Below are 26225 nucleotides of genomic sequence, written 5' to 3'. Positions count from 1 at the left end.
TACTAGGCATAGTGCTGACCACACTATCTCTTCATATGTCGAGGTCACAGAAACAAGTGAACTCTACTTCACTTGCACCATATACCGTCAGGTTTGAAAGGGAACTTTACTTACTTAGGTGGACGCATTAGGTGAGCGCAAGATTGACACATATAAAGAACAAGATCAAGGACTATTGATAAAAAAACAATAACTAAATACTTTTCGTCCCTATGATAGAAAATGAGATATCACTATAACCCATCCCCAACGTACATTAATCAAATAAACACACGCATCGTTTTACGAACTCACAAGGTTATGAGCTCTTTTTCTTAAATCTTTTAGTAACTATCTCGTGAAGTGGGTGGTTTGTTAAGTTTTTATGTGGTTTTGTTAAATTTCCTTTTAAATTCACTTCAGTTCACAACAGTAGAGTACTCTCAAATCATTTAGCTATATTTAGTCTTAGAATGTCTGTTCAGAGTTTCTTCCAGGTATCTCTTCGAGGGGGGGGGGGGTTAGTCCCCCCCCCCCCACCCGAAAAAAATCTACCGCCTCCCCGAACGAAATGAAATTTATATAATTTATATAGAAAATATATACTTTTAAAAGTGTCCGCCCCCCCCCCCCCCCAGAAGAAAGTTTACCGCCCCCCCCCCGAAAATCTCAAGTGCCCCCCCCCCCCTGGAGAAAAAAGTCTGGAAGAAACACTGTGTCTGTGGATGATATAAGTGCTCTAATGACTCATGTTGGTGCTGTAGAGACAAGAGTTCTAGATTTCAAAGTCAACGTCTTGTTTTATTTAATGACGTGCAGATATGCGTGGCCGAGAGGTAGAGAGCTTGACTGCTAACCCGAAATTCTCGAGTTCGTATACCCGAATCTCTAGAACGTCTACGAGTCCACCTAGGTCTGACGGGTACTTGACTCACGTTAGGGGAACAAAGGCAACTAGGCTTAGTACTATTTACATTCCCCCCCCCCCCACCCCGTATTCTGAGGTCATTAACACGGATGAACACGACTTCATTTGCCCCATGTGACTTGGGTACGACAGGGGGAAGATGAATGTTAATACATACAAATGTGTAGAGATGTATAGAACAGTGGCGTAGCGAGGTCGGGTGTCACCCGGTGCGGCACTTAATGGTGTCACCCCCCAAAGGCATAGCGACCCTTCCCGGCGACAAAATTTCAAATTTTCGATTTGCACCCACCCCCCCCCCCCCCCCCCCGTCAAGTTTTTCTCTATATATTTTGCTATTTTTTGCCTTGGTGTCACCCCCTAAATGGTGTCACCCGGTGCGGTAGGCACCCCCCCCCCCCATCTGGTATAGAAATATGTGTTTTGTGAACATATTAGGCATTATTAGGTATAGTAGAGTCTAGGGTGAAGTAAGATGAGTTACTGGATTCTATGAAGTAGAAATGGCATTGCCACACAGCGAGTTGAGCTTAGCAATGCACTTCTTCACCAATTGACAAGCATACTAGAGTCGAACAAGAGATCAGTTTTCATTGTCAAACAAAGCTTACACTAGTGTAAACGTTCAGGACAGAGATTTTTAAATTAGCAGTCTAGCGCTCTATCGATAGACGACGCACCCCCCCCCCCCCCACCCCCACGGTACATAGAATTCATAAATATTTAGCCTCTTACTTACCTAACCAGCTAGACGACGAGTGTTTACCGCTGCGCGTTTATTTTTTTTTAAAAGAAAACTAAATCCCTGAACAATGAAGAAATAACTAGAGTAGACAAGCGTCTGAAACACAGTGTGTTGGGTAACAGCTACTGCACACAGAGATAGAGTTATCCTGACAATTTAGAGTTATCCTTCCATGTTTCTGTTTATTTACAGCAGATATTTTTTTTTAAAAATACAGGGGTGGGTAGGAGAAAAGAGGGGGTGGGGGTGTCTTGTTATCGACCACCCAATATGTTCACATATACCCTATGGGGCGTTCATGTTACATTAGGGTGATGTTCGTGTGCCACGCCTCTTTCACACCATTCAGCATGTTGTGTCCACTCTCGTAGGAAAAATGTTTTAAACACAAAAAAAGATGGGATGTTGTATATAGCAAAAATGAGGAATTCTTATTAAATAGATGTAGTCATATATGTATATATATATATATATATGTATGTATGTATGTATGTATATATATATATGTGTGTGTGTGTGTGTATGTATGTGTGTGTCAAGACAATTTATATAAATATGATATATTAAAAAACATTACATGGTTTACATTTTAAATGTATACATAATATGTGTATTTGAAATGTTTTTTGCAATTGCTTCAATATTTAGTTAGGCTACATTGAACTTAGACTATTTCGTGGTTTAAACGTATGTACTGAAGATCTTCTTCTTCTTCGTTCATAATTTTAGTGTTGGAAGGGATCCCCCTCCAACACAATTAAGGATACTACAAGGCCAGTTGTTTGATTTTGGAGTTGTCTCTCCTAGAAGAGTGGCAGACCCCAGCAAACGAGCCTCATCTGCCCGAGGGTTCGAACTCGAGACTTTTCGGTGTAGCAACCATGAGCTTTACCGAATCGACCACGCCGACCCCTTTATTGAAGATTAATATTTATCATATTTATTTAGTTCATTATCTGGAATACTTGTGTATCAGAAAAAATGTGCTATTTATAATAATTTTAGAAGAGAAAATATAGATCTAGGTTACAGTTACCAGTGTTTCTTCCAAACTTTTTTCTCCGGGGGGGGGGGGGGGCGTTGTTAAAAGAATATATTTTCTATATAAATTCCATTCCGATCGGGGGCGGGGGGGGAAGTGAAGCCCCCCCCCCCCCCCCCCCCAAGAGATGCCTGGAAGAAACCCTGTGCCCAACTTTAGTACAAATAAAATAACATAATACTTACCCTATGGTCTACTCCGTCGTAAACTAGTTTATTTCTTCGCTATAGTTTATTCTATATATATAACTCCAAAGGAACACCATTTCGAAGAAAAAAAAAACAACAACAACAAATCATGTCAAAGACCTGCTGAAATACGCTGTAGATCCATGACGGGGAGAGAAGTAAAGTTGTAGCTCGCTTCCTTCCCCTTGCTTTGCCCGCATCGATTGTCTTCGCGGAGACAGATTGACTGAAAGGGGGCTGCGATCAATCCGGCGGTCACTCCGCAAGCTAGCAGTTGGGATATCAGCGAGAGAGGGGCCGTGTTTTTTATTTTTTAACTGTATCAAACGAGATAGGCTGGGAAGAGTCCACTACAATTAAACATTAAAATTAACAATTGATTTTCTCAATGTAATTAGTTTGAAGTAGTTTCACAATGACGTAATGCAGATTGGGACGGAAAAGGGAGAGTGCATAGAAAAAGTATGAGGGGGGGGGGGGGGTGCAAAACGAAAGATTGAGGGGGGGTGCAAATCGAAATTTTGAGTGGGGGGGGTGCAAATCGAAAGTTTGAAAGTTTGAGGGGGGGGGTGCAAATCGAAAGTTTGTCCCCGGGTAAAAATTGGAACCCCCCCTCCTTGAGACGATCCTGGCTACGCCACTGGGAGAGTGTGTGTAGGGGGGGGGGGCTTCTTTTTTTTGCTACCTGGTGAGAGAAGGTATAGCGTAGAAGTAGAAGCAATGATATATAATTTATAATTTCTCTTTAAATAAACCGGGAGTGATCTCCCCTAAACTTTCTCGAATATTCTAATATAACATTACGTGGGATGGCAACTCGGAATATAGACATGATTTTTGTTTACTTAAACTTTTAAAAATAGAATAAAATCTAGTAGAAAAAAGAATTGCGCACCAAGCGAACGCCAAAACAAAATGTGCATAATAGTGCGCAATATTATTAGTACTTAATAAATTTACATGCTTTTTTTTGAGAAATCGGAAATAGCATAAATTAGTTCTTCCGGTCAATGGAAATCACTCAAAATTTGATAGAAGGTAGAGAATTAGATCTTTTACTTACATGTGAAATTTCATTTATCTATCTGAAATTTACTCAAGTTATAGGCTTTTGAAAAATTCAAAGTAGAAAAAATACCACTTCCGGTTACCGGAAATCGCTCAAATGTTGATGGGGATCTACGATTTTGATAAAATACTTCTATATGAAATTTCATCAACCTAGCTGTAACGGTACTCAAGTAATCGTGTTTACACACAGACAGACAGACAGACACACAGACATACGGACAAGATTGCAAAATTATGTTTTTCCGTATCAGTTAGGTGTAAAACGTCGAGATTTGTAAAAATCTCGATTTTTTTTTTGCACGATTACAATACTTTCTCTATACTTCGTATATACGAGAAAGTAAAAATGTTACAAATTTTAAAGATTGCTATAAAATTGTTTCCTTTAACGGGTTATCAAGTGCTTTTAAAAAAACGAAAAATAATTTGAAATTAATAATTTACCACTACTGTAGTCTTACACGTGGGCCTAAGTTTCTTTTCTACCCTTGGCAATCAGTGTTTCTTCTAGACTTTTTTCTCCGGGGTGGCACTCAGAGGCGTGACGAGGGGGGGGGGGGGGGCGGGGGGGGGGCATATGTCCCCGGGCGCCGACCTTACGGGGGGGGGGGGGCGCCAAATTGAAAGTTTGGGGGGGGGGGGTGCAAATGAAAAGTTCGATGGGGGTGCAAATCGAAAGTTTGTCCCCGGGCGCCGGGAGGGGTCGCTACGCCTCTGGTGGCACTTGATATTTTTGAGGCGGGGGGGGGGGGGGGGGACGGACACTGGTAGAAGTATATGTTTTCTATCTATATAAATTCCATTTCGTTCGGGGGAGGGGGGTGTAGAGGCGGTAGACTTTTTTCGGGCCTGGAAGAGATGCCTGGAAGAAATTCTGTTGGCAATCGGACCATTTTTGATGGCAGATTTCATAATAAAATATAGGCAAACCAAAAGTCAATATCAGTTCATTTTATGCATCTTTCCCCTCCCCCCCCCCCCCCCTGCAATAGGTCCCTCCCTTTTGCCACATTTTGTTTACACATAGGCCTACATTTTAGCCAGCATCCGGTCTTCCTTCCCGCAGAAAATTTTAAGAGCCCCCGCCGCCTCCCTTTCCAAAGAAAAGTGTCGGAAAGAGACCAAACCTTGTTCTGTCTATAACACTATCCCTAACAACAGGCTCACGTTCGACTTTAACCAGTTTAACCCGACACGTGCAGAACGGTTGGTAACTGCCAAACGGAAAAAAACATGAGATGCGCCTAATACTCCCATATATGTCGTTAAACAACATATATGGGAGTATCAACATCACAATTGGCCAGCATCTAGTAGATTTTTAAACTAACTTTTAAATGAACGAGTAATTTTTTTCTTTATATTTTAATTCCAATATAGTATAGAGAATCTTCCAATTAAAAACATGCTGTAAAGTAACATTTTTTTAAAATCGTGTGGTGTTTTAGGTTCGGATAGTAAAACATGTTCCATCAGCTCAGCATGTGCATAACTCTTGGCCAATATTAGTTTTAAGTAGACAATTGTGAATTACGCAAAAAAAAAAAATTTGCTGGGAAGACATGGACCTAAGGCAGGGGTCGGCAACCTTTTGAGACGAAAGAGCCAAAAAATACAATTTACCGAATTTCCCAGTTTTTAAAGAGCCACTAACATTTTTATATCAATATTATGATATTGCTTGAATATGTTGACCCGAAGATCGTCAGCACTCCTAATGCCAACTTCTTCACCTCACTGTAGTATTCTGGGAGACTATTCCATGCGTCACATAATAATGCCTCAACTGGCGGCATTTCTTTTAGAGCAGACCACTTGTGCAGCGATCAGCGAAACGTGCATGTTTTACTAGACTTCCAACTCCACTAACCTGCCCTTGATATCTGTGAACTTACCACTCCAAAAATGTTAGGTTTTCAAATCTAGCAATTTTATTTGAAGCGAACCAGCATTAATTCCAAATAGCTCATAGTTAATATCATTGATTTTGTGTTGAGAGAATCTACTATGAGCGTCAGAATAACTGCATTTGTTTTGAATTGCTCATATCTCTCTGTGATCTCATCCTTCATTTTGTTTATAGTAATGCTAAAGTAATTCATGTTAATAGTTAGATCTAGCGTTGGTTTTATCACGATATTTGTTTTCAGATTTTTCGAAATAAGTAATTTACCGCTCTCTGTGTCTTCAACAAAATGAAGTAGTTATTTTTTCGAAACAAGCCACAACATATCCACCTTGAAGTCGAATGTTTCAATTTGGGATAAAAAAAACTTAATAGAAAGTACATTGAAATAGGAAGTAGATAAATATTCTAATAGAATAGCGAGTGCGTATTGCTTATGTTTATTATTATATCGTTCATTACCGAGTGTTGCAGAACAATATGTTTATGAGTTTTAAAAATAAAATAAAATAATTATTAATACGTGTGCTTGGAGCTGAAGAGCCGCATGCATCTCGACATTAAAAGAGCCGCATGCGGCTCGCGAGCCGCAGATTGCCGACCCCTGACCTAAGGGAAGTCACCCGAAATGATCACACAAGGGATATACATTGTTATGGCCCTTTTCTCCATCGTTAACATTTTAAAATTGTAAACATGTTTTCAATCTCATGAAGATGAGAAATTAAACCGTGTTCACATTATATCCATCCCTTTAGAAACAAGAGACAGTTGCCAACGTTGAATGATAAATTCTGAATGATGTCTATAAGTATGTCACAACTAATTGATCTAGTACAACTTCTTAATGTACATTTTTAAAAAGCATATAATTTAAATATAATGATAAAAAACAAAGACACTTAAAAAATACTAAAATACAAAAATGACCATAACTAAAAACATTTATTCTCAAAACATTTTATACCCAACAGGTTTTCATGATAACTGAAGAAAAAAAAAATGTCATGAATTACGATATGAAATGTGTTATGTACAGGAACAGCAATGGTGAATGAATGAGTGATAACGGTGGTTTAAAAATATGGAATTGTCTAGACAGGGGATCCTTCTTGCTTGTCTCTGACAGCATCCTAAAAAAATAGACAATTGGATGAATGTTATTAAATTAAATAACTTTTATTCAACTTAAGTGTAATAATTATTAAGTAAGATTATTGAAGCTGATGAAGGATACATGTTGCTAAATTTTTAATTAAAATATAAAACAGCGAAGCTAGATTGATGGGAAGGTGAGGTTGAGTGATAGAATGCACAATTATGAAGCCCCAAGTTTCAAGTTCAGTTCATGGGCTCAGGTCAGTATGACACCTAAGACACCTCAGGTCTGATGGGTACATGGGTAAGTAAATGCAGCTGGGCATATGTTGAGATCAGAGAAACAGGTGAGCTCTACTTCATCTGCCCCATGGACTATCTGGTCTGAAAGTTTACATTTTTTCTTTATTCTGGATACATAAACCATCATTCCTTGCATGAGTCGTCATTCCCACAAGCATAAACCATCATTCCCCAGCATAAGCTATCATTCCCTAGTATCAACCATCAATCCCTTAGCACAATCCATCACTTCCTAGCGAAAACAATTTCCCAACTGATTTGATGATCATTTTCTAGACCTGAAGCCATTTGTGAGCATCACTGTGGGCAGAGTTTCTAGTTTCTTCCAGGCATCCCCCCCTCCCCCCGAAAGAAAGTGTACCGCCCCCCGAACAAAATGCATTTTATATAGAAAATATATACTTTTAACAGTGTCCGCCCCCCTCAAAAAAATTTTTTTGTCCGCCCCTCCCCCTCCCCTGAAAATCTCAAGTGTCCCCACGGAGAAAATGTCTGAAAGAAACACTGACTTTGGGTTACATCATGTGAAGAAACAGGATAGCTCCTGATCTCTAAATGACCAACCTTGAAACAATGCACTACAAGATCGTTTCAGTTTTACCTTGAATCTTTCTTCCAAGAGTGAAATTTCAGAGATGAGATCAGTGATGGCATTTGTGATGGCTTCCTGTGGGGTGTAGTCAGGTGTGGTCTGGATCCTCAGGACAAACTTGTGCTCCAAGGGGTGAGGGATCTTGTAGCCAGCAAACAACACTTGGGGGTCTTTTAACAGCTGACTGTAAATACAACCAAATAAATTTATTTCTTTATGGTGTAAAAAGATACAAAATTATAAAACATATTACAAAAGCAATAGCATTTATGTTTAATTATTTGTAAGTGTGCATGTGTTGTATAAAGTATAATTAAGAACAAAAACACATTTATTTATCTTAAGAAAATTTTTTTGACAATGTATAACATGAGATATACCATTGATAAGTACCTACTTAACATTAGAACAGAATGTAAATTGAAAAATAGAAATAAAAAGTTAAAATTAAATTTCAGGTTACAAGCATAGTGATTAAATTTCCATTACATTATTAATAAAAATAATTACCAAGGCAACTGACAACAGAATAAATTATATAATAATTGAAATTTAATTTTTAAGTTACATACGTGGTGATTAAATTTCCAAGAGTGTGGTCTTCTTTGTTGACGGTGAAGATGGCTGCATTGGGGACTTTAGTGTCTTTCTCTATGTAGATTCTAAGAAGAAATGTGTTGTAAGTGAGTGTGAACAGTGATGTTAGTAGTCATAATGTATTATAGTATGCCTTATTAAAATAGTTCCTAGTTTTGCGTAATTATTTTAATAATAGTGATTGTCAATAGTAGGTGTAATTTAAAATCAATTTTAATATGACAAATTAGGCTTAAATGATTGTAGGCCTATTTCAATTATATTTACCAACAAAAGTAGTGTTTATGGAAACTAGTGTCACTTACTACCCTATGTATTAGTATTACTATGTAACCAATAACCTAGGCTCACATCGTATCAGGAATATAGGCCTAACTAAAATCTGACCGCTCTACTACTACTTACTGTCATGTTGATTTTAATTTACAAACAGGGGAACAGGGAAGGGGGGGGTGGGCTACACAACTGGGGACAGTTGAAGAGACCAGTCCAGGACAGAACTGAGAGATGCCTATAAATTTATTTATATAAAAGCTCTTGTCAGCGGCCTAAGTCACTGGACGGACGACAGGCGAACCTAACCTACTAGAATCTAGTAACTAGATTCTAGAATCTAGGCCTAATGACTAATTTACGAATTATTTAGGCCTAGGCCTATTTAATAATTTATTATTATTAGGCCCCTAGGCCCTATTTATTTTATAATTTATTATCGGTAACAGGTCAGTTTATTCAGAATAGAAAAAGATACCAATGTTGTTATGTTGTAGGTTTAGAAGTAAGTCATTATTTTGATAAATTCGACATAATAAATTATTCAATTTAAAAATATCACTTTAATATCAGTAAAAGAATATGTTTTACTTTTTTTCTCCTTCAAACAGAAGAAATGACTCAAAAGTTGATGGAGCATTCATGATGAATTTTTTAACTGCTATTCTACGGTCATGTTTATCGTTTCACAGTTTAAATGAGTAGTCTACTTCAGTTTATTGATAGGAGTGACTTCCCTTATAATTGTTGTCAACATGGCTGATTGGGAAGAGGTCCGGCGACTAGCAGCTGATTTTCAAAAAATCCAGTTATCTACTGCAAAACAAAAGTATTTTTGCTTTTAATAACATATTTCGCTTTAATATTATTGCGCGCATTACTCCTTATTTTTTATTTATTAATTAGAATACATTTAACAGTGTGCAATAGTTGAATATGTTCAGTTCAGTTTCACTCGGCCGATTTCAGTCAGTGACTGAGTCTGTCGGCTCATCACTCACATTAAACTGAATTGTATTGTAATTTAATGTATTATTAATAAAATATTTGTAATAAATCGTTTTAGTTTAGTTTTAGGTCTTAGGTAGGTTTACGTAAAATCAGAAGTCAAAGCCCCTCTTACCTTAAAAAATAAAAGAGGGAGTTGCAGTTCTTTACTCCATCACCCATCCCCATCATGATCTGTCCAGATCATATTAAACTTGACCAAGACTAGGGGTGTATGGCATGGCTACATTTTATTACAATGTATAAAAAAAATCTTTTACATAAGTCATAAGGGTTATGAAAAAAAGGTAAAATTCTATGTAGCCTACAAAATTACCTTTTTATTTAGAAATTCAAGTTTGAGGTTGCTTTTTAAATTTAAACCCTTTGTTGCACATCACAAAGTCTAAGCTCATCCTCCACCATGAGTGTGATGCAACTTCTACCCCATTTTTTGTTTAATTTTGGCTCATGTATGTGCCTTGTATGTATGTGTTACACCAGAAACTTACAGCAATAAAACATTTTTCCCCAATTAGATTGTCTGAACGCAATGTTATAGAACTTGTTACCAAACTTATTGAGCTGCACTTGGTTGATGTTCTGTACACTTCTGATGGAAAGACCTATGTTACACATCAGCAGTTGGTGAAGGAAATTAAAGATGAACTTATTGTTCATGGAGGTAGGGAAACCTTTGACATTTATTTCTAATTCTACTCTACAAATATTATTTTGTGCGTTTAAGAATATTCAGATGGTTGAAACATTGCTCATTATCAATGTCATTGTTGCCTTGGAATGGAATAAATGTCAATCATTTAACTATTGCTTAGAAAAACATGATCAATTGTAACACTTTCAAACCTGATGGTCCATAGGGCAGATGAAGTAGAGTTTACCTGTATCTATGAAGACATAGTGTGATCAGCTGCCTTTACTTTCCCTAATGTCAGTGTCAGGTACCCACTAGAGCTTGGTGGGCTCATGGACATCCTACAGACTTGAGCCTGGGCTGTGAACTCAAAACTATTGGGTTATGAGTCAAGTGCTCTATTGTCCAACCATGCTGTTACATGAAGTTGCACTTTGGTTTACCAGTTGTTGGCATCTTACTGCTTCAAAATTGCATTTGACTCAGTTAGCAAATAATCTGCATTTTAAAAAATTGGATTAGAACTAGTTAATATGAAGACAGCATTTAATAACATTTTTGTTTTAAAATATTTTTTTTTGCAATTTAATATGCTATATCTCAACAAAAATATAAGATTAATGTAAAAAGTGACCCTAAAATTCTTTAATAAAATATTTCTTTCTTTGACCTCTGAACTACTGTTTTAAATTTACTCTGCATTACTATCAGTCTATTAATATGCCTGCAGGAAGAATCAATCTTGTGGATCTTCAACAACTGCTCAATGTGGACTTCAGCCATATTGAGTCTAAGGTCAATGACATGGTCAGGCATGACGGCCACCTCACTTTGGTGCTTGGTCAGCTGATTGATAATTCTTACCGTGAGCATTTGGCTGAAGAGATCAATGACCAGCTTCAAGAAAAGGGTCATGTGACAATAATAGAGCTGACAAAGGCGTATGATTTACCTGCTGATTTTTTGAGAGAGGTGATGTTACTGTTTACATCTCTATATCAGTGTTGATTTTAATACTTAGCAATTTTTTAATAGATTAATATAACTTTTTTTTGTATCTTAAAAGATATAATTAGAAACTAGCATTGACTTCTATCTTTAACTACATTTCAACATCATCTACGTGGTCTTGATAAGTCTAGCTTTCTTCCTTCTTTTTGTTTCATTTTCAAAGTAAATATTTATAATTTTATAATTATAATTAACCTGTGGCCATTTTTTAAATCAGGTAATTGATCAGAACCTGGGAAAGCGCATTAAAGGACAGATAGATAACTACGATAAAGATGTGGTTTTTACTGAGGCTTTTGTTACTCGCATGAAGGCACAGATAAGAGGAGCACTATCTGCAGTCACTCTGTAAGCATCCACCCTCATTATTTTGGGATCTGTACAGTTGTTTTAAATTGATAAATCTGATGCTTAATTTTGATTAGTTTAATTAAACCAATTTTTTTATAAAATAAATTAAGTGATTTATAACAAATAGAGATCACTACTTTTACTGCTTTACTACATGCTATGTTGAGTGCTGCAGAGCCATTAATAATCCATTAAAATCTGTAATTTTCTATACATTTTACAAATTATTAGCTCGTCTTTAGTGTATATTTTATATCTGAAATGTTTTTTCTCTTTCACGTTTGTTAAAGGCCAACAACAATTGGTCCAATTCGACAGGCCATTGGATGCCAGGAGCATCTGTTTCACAGTGAGTCAAAAATTTGGAACATTATTGGTTTCTGTTCTGTTTTTCCTTGTACATGTACATAAAGTTAGTTTTTAAAAAGATAATTTTTCTGATATTCATTTTGACATTATTTTTTATTTTAAAGTTTTAGTGCAAATTTTAAGAAAATAAAATTCTTCCTTTTATTGTTAAAGAAGGGGGCTTTGATGTTTGAGCTGTTTCCAATCAGATTTTTAACTGCTGGTACCAAAGCTGGAAATTAAAAAGTTTGCTCAGTTTTTGTGGGAACCAGAAATTGCATAAAGTAGAAATAGATGATGTGTTGTGGCTTAGGAAATTCAATAAAAATATGGAAAAGTTTTTTTTTAATATTGAAGTTGAATTATTTACATGTAAAGGTAGTGTTTCTTAACTTATCCTTAATCTTAACCATCACACCCACACAGTGTGTTATGCCCAAATAACCCACAAAATGTATACTCTCTACACAAGACAAGCTCTTCATCAGACCAGTTAACCATAGGGATAAAATTTCTCTTAATTTTTTTATTGTGATTGTACTGCTTTATACCACAAGTTTAAACAGATAATTGTAATTAATTCATCAGCCATCCTTGATGAGCTAATCTCCAGTGCTCGGCTGATGGGCAGTTTATCTGGCAGCAGAGTGGACAAGTCTCAGTTCCTTCCAGACATCTACACCAGGGCTCAGAGCGAATGGGTGGATTCCTTCTACAGGCAGAATGGCTACCTAGGTAGATGGTTTACATACAACTGCAATGTGTTAATGCTTAATGCTCTTGAGCTTTCATAAATATTGTTTCTTGCATTCAAGGAATTTTGTTTTTATACAATTTAAGTATTTTCTACTTTCTACATTAATGGAAAAACAAGATACACATAATCTCAATTTTAATAAAAATTAATTTTTTCACATTTAATGCAATTTTATTTTAAATTTAATTTACAATTTAAAATAATAAATTTCATTAATTTTAAGCTTTGGACATAAAATAATATAATAAAATAATATTGCTTAACTTTCCCCATAGAATTTGATGCCATTTCTCGGCTGGGTATATCTGACCCTAAAGGCTATGTGAAGAAGAAGTTCAAGTCAGAGCAGCTGGTCTTCCTGAGCTCATGCTGTGTGGGTCCCGTCATCTCAGAACAAGTTCAGTACACTGTAGACGAGGCACTGAACCAGGGTGTTTGGGTGGACATTATGGTGAGCTGTTGGTTTTATTGTAGTCTCTTCATTATGGTGAGCTGTTGGTTTTATTGTAGTCTCTTCATTATGGTGAGCTGTTGGTTTTATTGTAGTCTCTTCATTATGGTGAGCTGTTGGTTTTATTGTAGTCTCTTCATTATGTGGACATTATAGTGAGCTGTTGGTTTAAGTGTAGTCTCTTCTGTATGTGGACATTATGGTGAGCTGTTGGTTTAGTTTTAGTCTCTTTATTATGTGGACATTATGGTGAGCTGTTGGTTTTATTGTAGTCTCTTCATTGTGTGGACATTATGGTGAGCTGATGGTTTTATTGTAGTCTCTTCATTGTGTGGACATTATGGTGAGCTGATGGTTTTATTGTAGTCTCTTCATTGTGTGGACATTATGGTGAGCTGATGGTTTAAGTATAGTCTCTTCTGTATGTGGACATTATGGTGAGCTGTTGGTGTTATTTTAGTCTCTCCACTTCACTTATGTGGACATTATGGTGAGCTGTTGGTTTTATTGTAGTCTCTTCATTGTGTGGACATTATGGTGAGCTGTTGGTTTTATTGTAGTCTCTTCATTGTGTGGACATTATGGTAAGCTGATGGTTTTATTGTAGTCTCTTCATTGTGTGGACATTATGGTAAGCTGATGGTTTTATTGTAGTCTCTTCATTGTGTGGACATTATGGTAAGCTGTTGGTTTTATTGTAGTCTCTTCATTGTGTGGACATTATGGTGAGCTGTTGGTTTTATTGTAGTCTCTTCATTGTGTGGACATTATGGTAAGCTGATGGTTTTATTGTAGTCTCTTCATTATGTGGACATTATGGTCAGCTGTTGGTGTTATTTTAGTCTCTTTATTGTGTGGACATTATGGTGAGCTGATGGTTTAGTTTTAGTCTCTTCATTGTGTGGACATTATGGTGAGCTGTTGGTTTAATTTTAGTCTCTTTATTGTGTGGACATTATGGTGAGCTGATGGTTTAGTTTTAGTCTCTTCATTGTGTGGACATTATGGTAAGCTGTTGGTTTAGTTTTAGTCTCTTTATTATGTGGACATTATGGTGAGCTGTTGGTTTAGTTTTAGTCTCTTCATTGGGTGGACATTATGGTGAGCTGATGGTTTAGTTGTAGTCTCTTCATTGTGTGGACATTATGGTAAGCTGTTGGTTTAGTTTTAGTCTCTTCATTATGTGGACATTATGGTGAGCTGTTGGTTTTATTGTAGTCTCTTCATTATGTGGACATTATAGTGAGCTGTTGGTTTTATTGTAGTCTCTTTATTATGTGGACATTATGGTGAGCTGTTGGTTTTATTGTAGTCTCTTTATTATGTGGACATTATGGTGAGCTGTTGGTTTTATTGTAGTCTCTTTATTATGTGGACATTATGGTGAGCTGTTGGTTTTATTGTAGTCTCTTCATTATGTGGACATTATGGTGAACTGTTGGTTTTATTGTAGTCTCTTCATTATGTGGACATTATGGTGAGCTGTTGGTTTTATTGTAGTCTCTTCATTATGGTGAGCTGTTGGTTTTATTATAGTCTCTTTATTATGTGGACATTATGGTGAGCTGTTGGTTTTATTGTAGTCTCTTCATTATGGTGAGCTGTTGGTTTAGTTTTAGTCTCTTCATTATGTGGACATTATAGTGAGCTGTTGGTTTTATTGTAGTCTCTTTATTATGAGGACATTATGGTGAGCTGTTGGTTTTATTGTAGTCTCTTTATTATGTGGACATTATGGTGAGCTGTTGGTTTTATTGTAGTCTCTTCATTATGGTGAGCTGTTGGTTTTATTATAGTCTCTTTATTATGTGGACATTATGGTGAGCTGTTGGTTTAAGTGTAGTCTCTTTATTATGTGGACATTATGGTGAGCTGATGGTTTAGTTTTAGTGTCTTCACTTCAATGGAGATTATTGTGAGCTGTTGGTTTAATTTTAGTCTGTAGTTTATGATACCACTTGGATGGACCTTATGTTGAGCTGTTTTAGTCTCTCTTTTATACAGCCATGTTTTGCTTCATTGTTTACTTTCCACTTTATATCAAGAGTTTTTCCTTGTCTTTCAGACTGTGCTTCCCTCTGTTCTGAGCCGAAAAGATGCCTCCGAGCTGCTGTCAAACTGTTTAAAGACACGCCCCAATGCCATTGTCTGTGATTCGACCATAGTGGCCAGTGATAAATTAATATCTAACAGCCTTCCTGTTTTCACTGATTTGATGAATGAAAAAGCAGAAAGGGTAACTGTTCATTTTCATTTTGATGGATAAAATAAGCTGTCATTAAAATTATTTTAAAATGTTCATGTTTAAACAGTTAAAATTTACAGAGCTGATTCTCTGGTTTAAATATTTGCGTAATTGTGAAAATGCCACAATAAAAATAAATAATGCTAGAGTGTCTTGTTTTAATCTTACGGGACTAATAAACAAGTCTAATTTTAAAAATCAGCAAAATTAAAAAGTGTTTTTTTTTCCCCAACTTTTTAATAAACCAGGAGTGATCTCCCCTAAACTTTCTCGAATATTCTAATATAACACTACGGGGGATGCAACTCGGGATATAGACTTCTAGACATGATTTTTAATCCATTTTAAATACTCAAACTTTTTAAAATAGAATATAATCTCGTAGAAAAAAGAATTGCACACCAAGTGAACGCTAAATAAAGATGTGCATAATAGTGCGCAATATTATTCGTACTTTATAAATTTACATGCGTTTTTTGAGAAATCGGAAATAGCGTAAATTAGTACTTCCGGTCAACGGAAATTACTCAAAATTTGACAGAAGGTAGAGAATTAGATCTTTTACTTAAATATCAAACTTCATTTATCTATCTGAAATAGTACTCAAGTTATAGGCTTTTGAAAAATTCAAAGTAGAAAAAGTACCACTTCTGGTTATCGGAAATCGCTCAAAAGTTGATACGGATCTACAATTTTGATAAAATACTTATATATGAAATTTCATCAACCTAGGTGTAACTGTACTCTAGTTATCGTGTCTACACACACACAGACACACACACAGACATACGGACAAGATTGCAAAATTGTTTTTCCGTATCAGTGAGGTGTAAAACGTCGAGATTTGTAAAAATCTCGATTTTTTTTTTGCACTATTACAAGACTTTCTCTATACTTCGTATATACGAGAAAGTAAAAAAAATAGATCAATTTATATGATTTTAAGTCTTCCCTCCCCCCTCACTGGTGTTAGATTCTTTATTTTCTTCTATCTTCCAGGCATCCATTATCAACATTCCCCTCCCCCCCCCCCTCCCCACCCCAGCATCACATATCCTATAAAACATTAAATATTCTTTCTTCCAGGCATCCAACATATCACCTCCCTCCCCTCCACCCCAGCATCACATATCCTATAAAACCTACAGAATATTCTACCTTCCAGGCATCAAAGTCCCACCCTGCAGTCTTATCAAATGAGACAGCACCCAGCCTCACATATCCTATAGAATACTCTATCTTCCAGGCATCCAAGTCCCACCCCGCAGTCTTATCAAATGACACACCATCCAGTCAAGAAGACAACAAACACAGCAAGTTATCTGGTGTGGATGACGGGAGCTCCGCCAGAGAGGATAAAAAAGAACAAAGGCGTAAAAAGGCTGCAGGTTACTGATAGTTTCATATCTTTTGTTTTGTGGGTGGTTAGGGTCTTGGGTTGTCCTTTCTTTTTTTGGGTATTTAATGTTGCAGCATAACTGACTTTCAGACTAATTTAGTTAATTAAAGTCATAAAGTAAGCAATAAAAATTATTAAATCTTTAGAAATTGTTTATCATTTTATCAAATCTGTAATCAAGGGTGCTGGTAACATCGCAGCAAACAATGTTTCTCATTCTTCCAGATTTAGTTCTATTTCTCTGCAACTTTTTAATTTTTTAAAACTCATTTTTTAAAATAAACACATCTTGTTCATTGTTTTGAGTGCATGATAATTTAAATTAACCAATTTTTATATTTTTGTAAAACTCATTTAAAAAAATAAATAAATAACATTGTTTATTGTTTAGAGTGCATGGTACTTTAAGTTATTATATAATTTATTATAATTTATAGTTGCTGGCACCACCAAGAAAGAAGGCACTGGGGGTCGAGAGGTCAAGACCAAATCTACCAAGAAGAAAGGTCGAGGCAGGGAGGTGGATGAAGGGTCAGATGAAGAGGCAGCAGCACCCAGCAAGGGGAAGCAAGCTAGTGACGGCAAGCAGGAGTTGCGGTTCATGAGTGTTAATGAAATAGAAGAGGTGTGTTGGGTATAATTTTCAGTGTTGTAAAACTGATCTTTCCATATTTTTCACTTTTTTTTAAACATGGTATAGAATTTTTCACATGTTTTTTTGTTATAGATATTTATGTTAGTATTTCTTAATTTGTTTTGTATATAAGCTTTTTGATAACTGTTCAATAATTTGGTATAGCGTAAAAATTAAAAAAAAAAAATATAGTTTAAAGCATGGAAATCTTTATAGATAAAGAATTTTGTTGTTGTTTTTTTACTTTTTGCTGATTTTCAAATTTTCCTATTTTCCAGGTCTTAAAAAAACAGCAGAATTTGAAAGAATGTCCTAAAGAGCTACTGTCTGAAATAGCTGTAAAATTACATAGGTAAGTGCTATTAAAGCTGTAAAATTATGTATGCACTGCTTAGCTATATAATAACATATGTAATTACTATTTAAAATTATTTATTTAATTTACTGAGTTTATTAGCATTAACACAATTAAATAAATGAAGAAATAAACACACAAAAATTCGATCACCATGATAATAAAGAGAAACATAAATATTTTTAAAAAAAAATGGATAGCTGACATTTATGAGCTTGTCTTAGCCCTGCCTGTATAAAAGATATAAATATCATGTATTGCTGTATTATTTTTACTATTGTATAGCTTGTTGACACTTTAGACTAAAAAGTCTATTGCTACATTTATTTTCCCTTAATTTTTTTCTTCCTTACGTTTATATGTTAAAACATCTAATAAACAAAACGGCATGAATACAGTGCCAAATTTGGCCAAGTAATGTAAAATATGTATACATTATTTTATTTCTTACTTATGTGACAGACCACTGACACGGCAGTACCAGGAAGTGGCCAAATCAATTTTCATGAAAACTTCAGGACCAGACAGAAAAAAAACAGCAGCAGAGATTCAGGATAAAGTTAACATCATGTGGATCAATGCTCGCCTCTTTGAGAAGGGAGCTAAACTTTTTGAAGGTTTGCAAGTAGCTTCCCTTTGTGACTCTCTGTTTTCCTCTTAAGTTTTCTGATGGAAGGGTAGGGTGACCAATATTCAGAATTGTTTAAAATCATCTTTCATTATGGAGGCGCAGGGGGGCATGTGCCTCACTTTGCACCTGTTCTTTTAAAGCTAGTACAAGAAAGTATACTCTCCACCATGTTTTTGTTTTCTGCTTTTAAAATTGCTAATTTTACTAACCATTCCACAATATTTTATCCATATTTGTTAGTTTTTCTTCTGGACAGATGAGGCTTGTTATCTGGGGGACATTAACCTATCTAGGAGAGAAATCTCCAAAATCAAACAACTGCTGTCTCGTAGTTTGTTTTTGGTTGGACAAAGACTATGGAAGCAGATCCAGCTAGAAAAGCAGGCTCAAATGATAGTAGTCAACAGGCCATATGGCACATAACAAGTTAAAATGTGTTGGAAGAAATCCCGTCCGAGATTACATTTAAAAAGAATATATAATGGTCATATTATTTTAAAAAGCTCACTATATTCTATGATAATATTTCTGAATTGATCAGATTTTTATATAGAGACTTAATTAATCAGACTTGGTTTTTAAGAAAGAAATCTTCTCCCCTCAGACCCCGTCCAAACCAACGTGGTCAAGCACTTGTTGAAGACTGTCTGCTCTGATTTGACCAACACAGTGGTGCTAGCTCTGGCCAGTGACAACATGGTCAGGGTGTCCAGCTCGAATGATGACCAGCTGACACCTGAGGTCAGTCCATTCAATCACTTCCTGGTTTAGTTGCAGACCTATGTAATGTATTTAAATAAGGTTAAAATAAACCCCTCAATTTGGACTTAATAAACCCCTATGTTATACCATTCAGACAAGGTATTACCCCCTCCATCCCCCCCACTTTTCTATACCTTTAAGACATTTTAAGCCTCTTATTTGTGTGGTTCAGCATGGTCAGGAGGGAAAGCACTCCATAGTGGCTAGGGACAGCAACCCATCTAGTAGAGAAAACACCAAAATCAAACAGGAGTAGAGCCCCTTAAGTGATAAGATTACCAACTTTATTTCCTTTTGGACACTGCTGATGCCACGCTGTACAGATAACTTCCTGTCCCTTGTGTCCATCAGCTGTGTGAAGTGAGGGGGCTGATGCATAGGCAACATCTGGCTCTTTACCTGTCCAGTCATTGCGCCTTGATTTCCTAGACACAATTATTCATTAGTCTATCAGATTTTGGAGTCATTAAGTTCGTTTTGAGCCTCTACTTCATAGCCCTCAGACAAGACATAAATAAGCTTCGACTTTTCTATCCCTCCCAGGCAAGGCTTAGAGTGATCAGCACACTACCAAAAGAGTCGCAGGAACCCCTGACAAAGCTCCACAACTCACTCAACGGTCAGAGCCTGGACGACTTCTTTCACCAGCTGGAGTTGCTGTGTGGTCCGGCACATTTGGGCATTCTGCTGAAGAAACCAGACAAAAGAAAAGAAAGGTACCGGTGTCATCTATATATATATATATATCTCTACATGGGGACCATGCAAGACACCACCACCACGTTCGCACGCCATGCTGCCCCCTTCCTCGATCTCTAAATATATCGCTACCACCCCCACCTGTAAGGTGAGCTGTAACTCAAGCCAAATGTTTACAATCGTAGCGCCGGGTCGAATTAGTGACGGATATTAGTTTTTAAACTATTTGAAAGTAAGGGGAGGTAATAACAAGTTCTGCTTGAGCTTTCCTTTCATTGTCATCTGTCGTCACGGATGGCTGCTTTCAGTGGGGGGGGGGGGGAGAGGAGGATAATCGTCCTTCACGAGCTACTGACTGTGTTTTAAAGCAAAATATTTTCAGTCGCTGCATTGGTAGTGTTGAATTCACAAATTATGAGTTACTGAAAAGTAGAAAATAAAACAACTAAATAGTGGTGTATGCTACGTCGTGAGTTGGCTCCTTGGATTTATATTTCAACAAGAAAATTGTGTTTTAAATGAATTGTATATTTAATGTGAAATGTGTATTTTTACTAGTTTTACTTTGAAATTAGTATTTTAACTAAAAAGTTATTTAAAAAATAGAATTTTAATTAAAAATAATAGTATTTCAACTAGATATTGGTATTTTACTAGAAATTAGTAATTTAACCTAAAATTTGTAATTTTACTAAAAATTAGTATTTTAATTAGAAATTAGTATTTTAATAACATAAAAAATTAGTATTTGAACTAGAAGTTAAATTTCAACCAGAAATTTATATATTCATAATTTGTGTAATTTGACTGCAGTACAGTGATAAGAATTGTGTATTTGAATACTTGACATTTGACTCACAGGCAGCTGGTGTTCAACCATCGCACCAGCCTGAGTGAGCAGCTAAAAGCTGAGACTGACCCAGCCATGAGCCTGCACCTGGCCGCTGTCCTCCTGTTCCAGACCATGACCCAGTGCATGCTCCACGTCCCAGGTCGCATGGTGCCCAGCGTCATCCAGTACCTGATCTCTCACCTGGAGGCTGAGAAAATGGCTGTGTTGACTCACTTTCAAGGTAAGTCTGGCTAAACTTAACTGGCTGTGTTACATGGCTTAAGTGACTAAAGTCTAGCTAACTTTAACTGTGTTGAATCACAAACTGTAACTGCAACCTTACTTTAAGTTTATTAACCTCTAATCTTTAGTCAGTGTTATCTGAACCTAATGTAAATGTGCACATGTGGCTTAGACGTGTTGAAAAGCTGTTCATGTTCGGCACTGAAATTATTTACATTTTCTAGGCATTGGGTACACTTGAGGTCTTGTTGCCTGAACCTTATGTTTACTTCATGTTCCCTGAACTTTGTATACATTTTACTTATGTACCCTGGACCTTGATTATGTTTAGTCCATGTTACCTTGACCTAATTTATATTTTGTTAATGTTTTCTTGACCTAATTTATTCTCATGTATGTTCCCCAGACCTAATTGTGAAACAAGTGAAATTGAAGACAGAACCAGACAACGAGCAGATTGTAGAAGTGGCCAAAGAGTTGTCCTCCTTGTTGGACTCTGTCAAAGACATTGCCCTCAACACCAAGAGACAACATGCAACAGGGGATGAGTAGATGATGGTCATTGGTTTGATGGACATTTGTGAGCTGGGAACCTATGATGGACATTAGTGAGCTGGGAACCTATGATGGTCATTTGTGAGCTGGGAACCTATGATGGTCATTTGTGAGCTGGGAACCTATGATGGACATTTGTGAGCTGGGAACCTATGATGGACATATGGATGACGGCCGATTGGGTTGATGAATATTTGGATGATGGTCATTGGTTGGATGGACATTTGTGAACTGGGAACCTATGATGGACATTTGTGAACTGGGAACCTATGATGGACATTTGTGAACTGGGAACCTATGATGGACATATGGATGACGGCCAATTGGGTTGATGGACATTTGTGAACTGGGAACCTATGATGGACATTTGTAAGCTGGGAGCCTATGATGGACATATGGATGACGGCCAATTGAGTTGATGAATATTTGGATGATGATCATTGGTTTGATGGACATTTGTATACTGGGAACCTGTATGATGGACATTAGGTTTGATGGACATTTGTATACTGGGAACCTGGAATATGGACATTAGGTTTGATGGACATTTGTATACTGGGAACCTGGAATATGGACATTTGGGTGATGGTCGTTGGGGGTGATGGATATTTGGATGAACATTTTGGCTCTCGGACATTTTAATGTTTGATACTAGAGGATTGTGCGTTCTCAAAAAGTGATGTACTGGCTGCTAGTAGAAGATGTTGTAATTATTAAACAATTGTTTTTTTTTTTACTGGGTGATAAGGTTTATTCTAGGGCTTGAGATTATACGACTGTATGGGTGTAAGAGTGAGCATTTTAAATTTATAAGGAATATTAGGTGCGTAAGATTCCACTTCAGATTTTTAAAAGCTTTTTAGGTCTGTCAGATATAAATTTTCAGGTGTAAATCTGGATATATTATGTGGCTTTACATTTGTAAAGCTGAATTTATGGTGTTGTTTTACATGTGAACCTGAATATAATATTTGGTTTTATGTGTATTGTTCTGTTGTTTGAGAAAGAAAAATTTTAAAACTTTGTCTGAATCTTTACTGAAGTGCCTGTCTGATTTATGTGGTCCAGATTATAATTCATTAAAAGAAACAAATGTGATTGAACTATTCCTAATAATCTAATGTTAATGCTTAATTCTGTTTTATTTTTTTCTCATGTTAAAATTTCATGTTTCTTATTTGTTTGTTCTATGAAGTACACTTAAAGATTCCCAGCATTTATTATTTACTACTGATGACTTATGTAATGTATGAATCCTTTTATGAGTAATTGTCACAAAAGGGACTTTCATTGGTGGAATAAGAAACTTTGCACCAATAGCTGTTTTGAACTAGAGTTACCAAAATTTTCATTACTTCAAAACTAATCCACATAATATTATTTGTGCATATAACACAATAGTTTATAATTTAATATTTTGTGTAGGAAGTATTAAGTTAAAAATGTCTAAAGTAGGTCTGTATTTATTTTATTTCATTTTGTGTCAGAAATTTCTTCAAGAGAATATCAAGACAATTCTTCGAGAGAGTATTTCAACAGTCAAATGTTTTTGACATTTAAGGATAATTTATCCTTAGTTATTTTACAGCTAGGAAAACCTTTTTTTTTTTTTTGCTGAAGTCATTTTAAACATAACATCATATTTATTTAAGATAGATTATTTATTTATTTAAGATAACTTTTAATACCTTTGACTTGTGAATATGTCCTGTCAATAAATTATTTTAAGAACATTTATTTTAAAATTGCTGTCTACAATATTTTTTTTTTACATAACTTATGCATATTTTTCTTGATACAGCACACAGAATTTCAGTTTAATTTTTTTTAGCTACAAACAAAAATAACAGTTTTAATCAATTCATTTTACACCAAAAAGTCACCTGTTATTTTTAACAAATCTGTTTTACATTTTACCCTTTTTTAAAAAGTAAAAGTTAAAATAAAAATATTTATAAGTAAAGTTTTATTATACTTCCTTCAATTGTCACAATGGGCTGATGCAAACAAAATAAAAAAAGTTAAACTGAAAACGTTTCCTTAAAGCTCTTGAGCTCATAACATTTTCAAACTACCTTAAAAATTGGATTGAAAAGCATTTTTTAAAAATCCTAACCATTCACATTTTTTTATAAAAACATCAAGGCCTAATAACAAGCTTTTTTATTTGCATAAAAAGAAGAAAAGAAAATAACTTGCCAGGGCGAAGACTGGCCGGGACGGCAGGTTTTTATACTTTAGAAACAATTTTACTTAAAATACGCACCATGCGTAACAATCATGTGTTATCTAGTGAAACAGGAAATAGTTGTAAACACAGATCTGTTACTAAAAATAACTAGTTGTTACTTCCGGTGTTACTTCCATTGTGAGCAGGGTAACGTTTTATTTTCATCAGCCCAAGAAAGGTGCCAAACATGCCCCGTGGAGGAGGAGGCATGCGTGGAGGAGGCATACGTGGCGGAGGGGGTGGAATGAGGAGCGGCGGGTATTTATATTTTCTGATACTAGGTGACAGATTAAGGGAGAGGCTGGCCATAAGCTAGCCTGGGACCCTCAATGTAGGGTTGCTTTCAAACATTTTACTCATGGGGACAGCTTTTTAACTTCCAGAAGAGGGGGCGTGTCAATAGGTAGGAAAAGTCTACGTAATCATACTAAATGTTTGATCAAATCTTTTTAAAAATAGGGCAAACGATAAAATTATAGTTACATTTGTAAAAATTAAAGCTGTTTGGGAACCATCAATTAAACTCATTTTATAGTTTTCTATCGAATATAAGCTATTGAAAAGTCGTTTAGAATTATTTTATCAATTCATTTATTTTCAAAAACTGCCCTCAACCTCTCCTTGAAGTCAACAGAATGGCCAGGGAGAGTAAAACGATAAAAGTCAGAAACAATTGTTCTCCGTGATAAAAATACACAATAGTGATCTATGGTGTATACCATAGTATTGTATTTATATTAAATAATATAACATCCCCAATCACCACAACACCCTGAATCTACTAATCCAAATTAAAAATAAAAGTGTTTACTAAATTACTACTATATTATTAGCAATTATTTCTTTGACTATTTCTAGCTTAATGAAACCGGAAGTAATTTTGTACTTATTACACAAATGTTTAAAAATATGTAATACTTTTGACGTTTCTGTGAATATGTCCTGTCAATAAATTATTTTAAGAACATTTCTTTTAAAATTGCCGTCTACGATATTTTCTTTACATAACTTATACATATTTCTATATATAGAACGCAGAATTTCAGTTTAATTTATTTTTAGCTACTTAACATTCATTCAAACAAAAGTAACAGTTTTAATCAATTCATCAATCAGCAAAAATTCACCGGTTACTGTAAACATATCTGTTTTACATTAAAATAAAAATATTTATAAGTGAAGTTTTATTATACTTCCTTCAAAAAATTAAACTGAAAACGTTTCCTTAAGAGCTCATAACATATTTAAACTACCTTAGACATTGGATTGAAAAGCATTTTTTAAATCCTAACCATGTACATTTCTTTAAAAAAAAGCATTAAGGCCTAAAAACAAGCTTTTTTATATGCACTAAAAAGAAGAAAATAAAATAGCATGCCAGGGCGAAACCTGGCCGGGACGGCGAGTTTTTATATTATAGAAACATTTTTACTTCAAATACGCACCACGCGTAGCATTCATGTGTTAGTGAGTGAAACAGGAAATAGTTGTAAACACCGATCTGTTACTAAAAATAACTAGTTGTTACTTCCGGTGTGACTTCCATCGTGAGCAGGGTAACGTTTTATTTTCATCAGCCAAAGAAAGGTGCCAATCATGCCCCGTTTAGCAGGCAGACGTGGAGGAGGGGGTGGAATGAGGAGCGGCGGGTATTTATATTTTCTGATACTAGGTGACAGATTAAGGTAGAGGCTGGCCATAAGCTAGTCTGGGACCCTCAATGTTGGGTTGCTTTCAAACATTTCACTCCTAGGGAGGGGGCTGCATGCCAATCATACTACGAATAGTTAAACAAATATTCTTTCTACTTTAATTAAATATTTTATTTATTTCGTCGTGGTAGAGGGGAGAGGGTTGCACTGAAAGAAACACTTGCTATCGACCGGGCGAGTTCCGAGCAACACGATCTTTGCTGCTAATATGCAGGAAATAGGCCTACGTGATTACGTGGTTTGTACGTTTTCTTTCTAGAAATGGTACCCATCAGAGCTGGATGGAATCAGGGTCGTCGGCAGGGGGGGGGGTAGGGGGGGGTCATAATCCCCCCAATAGACCCCTCGGTGTATATAAAGTATGAGGGGGGTGCAAATCGAAAGTTTGAGGGGGGGGGGGGTGCAAATCGAAAGTTCGTCCCCGGGTAAAAATTGGAACCCCCCCGTCCCCCCTTAGGACGATCCTGGCTACGCCACTTGTTGGAATCAGGGTCGTCCTACTGACTAGAGCCTGGGATCCGAACTCGAGACTATCCGGTTAGCAGTCGTGTGCTATACCATCTGTGCGAGATACCGTTCTGTACGTGTTATCAGTGACAGTCCTCGCTGTTCATACATACTACCAATTAAATATGTTTCTGTTGAT

General features: G+C 36.1%; 3 protein-coding genes across 5 annotated transcripts in view; 2 read left to right on the top strand and 1 right to left on the bottom strand.

Moving 5' to 3' along the window:
* Positions 1 to 6785: 6785 nt before the first annotated feature.
* LOC131932379 (DNA-directed RNA polymerase II subunit RPB11) lies at positions 6786 to 9406 on the bottom strand. Its single transcript, XM_059289301.1, has 4 exons — positions 9314 to 9406; positions 8425 to 8514; positions 7862 to 8036; positions 6786 to 6992 (listed from the first exon to the last, which is right to left on the bottom strand). Exons 1-4 carry the CDS (start codon positions 9364 to 9366, stop codon positions 6954 to 6956), a joined length of 357 nt encoding a protein of 118 aa, XP_059145284.1. The 5' UTR covers positions 9367 to 9406; the 3' UTR covers positions 6786 to 6953.
* Positions 9407 to 9467: 61 nt separating this feature from the next.
* On the top strand, positions 9468 to 23511 carry LOC131932380 (E3 UFM1-protein ligase 1). Its single transcript, XM_059289302.1, has 16 exons — positions 9468 to 9551; positions 10249 to 10394; positions 11095 to 11336; positions 11593 to 11723; positions 12017 to 12075; positions 12663 to 12809; positions 13107 to 13282; positions 15348 to 15518; positions 16774 to 16915; positions 17364 to 17551; positions 17839 to 17912; positions 18378 to 18532; positions 19151 to 19287; positions 19852 to 20024; positions 20869 to 21080; positions 21489 to 23511. The coding sequence occupies exons 1-16, from the start codon at positions 9478 to 9480 to the stop codon at positions 21632 to 21634; spliced, it is 2373 nt and encodes a 790-aa protein (XP_059145285.1). The 5' UTR covers positions 9468 to 9477; the 3' UTR covers positions 21635 to 23511.
* Positions 23512 to 23955: 444 nt separating this feature from the next.
* Positions 23956 to 26225, top strand: part of LOC131932381 (coiled-coil-helix-coiled-coil-helix domain-containing protein 10, mitochondrial) — an 8771-nt gene continuing 6501 nt past the window's right edge. The window contains exon 1 of one of the 3 annotated variants that reach the window (XM_059289303.1): positions 23956 to 24125. In XM_059289303.1, the coding sequence (XP_059145286.1) occupies positions 24055 to 24125 (71 nt within the window). In that variant the 5' untranslated portion in view covers positions 23956 to 24054. Of the gene's footprint in view, positions 24126 to 25385; positions 25517 to 26225 lie in introns of those variants that run through there. The other 2 variants (XM_059289305.1, XM_059289304.1) reach the window with 2 other exon arrangements.

This window comes from Physella acuta, unplaced genomic scaffold, assembly GCF_028476545.2.
Source record: "Physella acuta isolate Inbredline_101_S28 unplaced genomic scaffold, ASM2847654v3 ptg002153l, whole genome shotgun sequence".
In the NCBI taxonomy this organism is placed as follows: Eukaryota; Metazoa; Mollusca; class Gastropoda; family Physidae; genus Physella; species Physella acuta.
The sequence above is the reverse complement of the archived record's forward strand: the minus strand, read 5'-3'. Positions and strand labels throughout refer to the sequence as shown.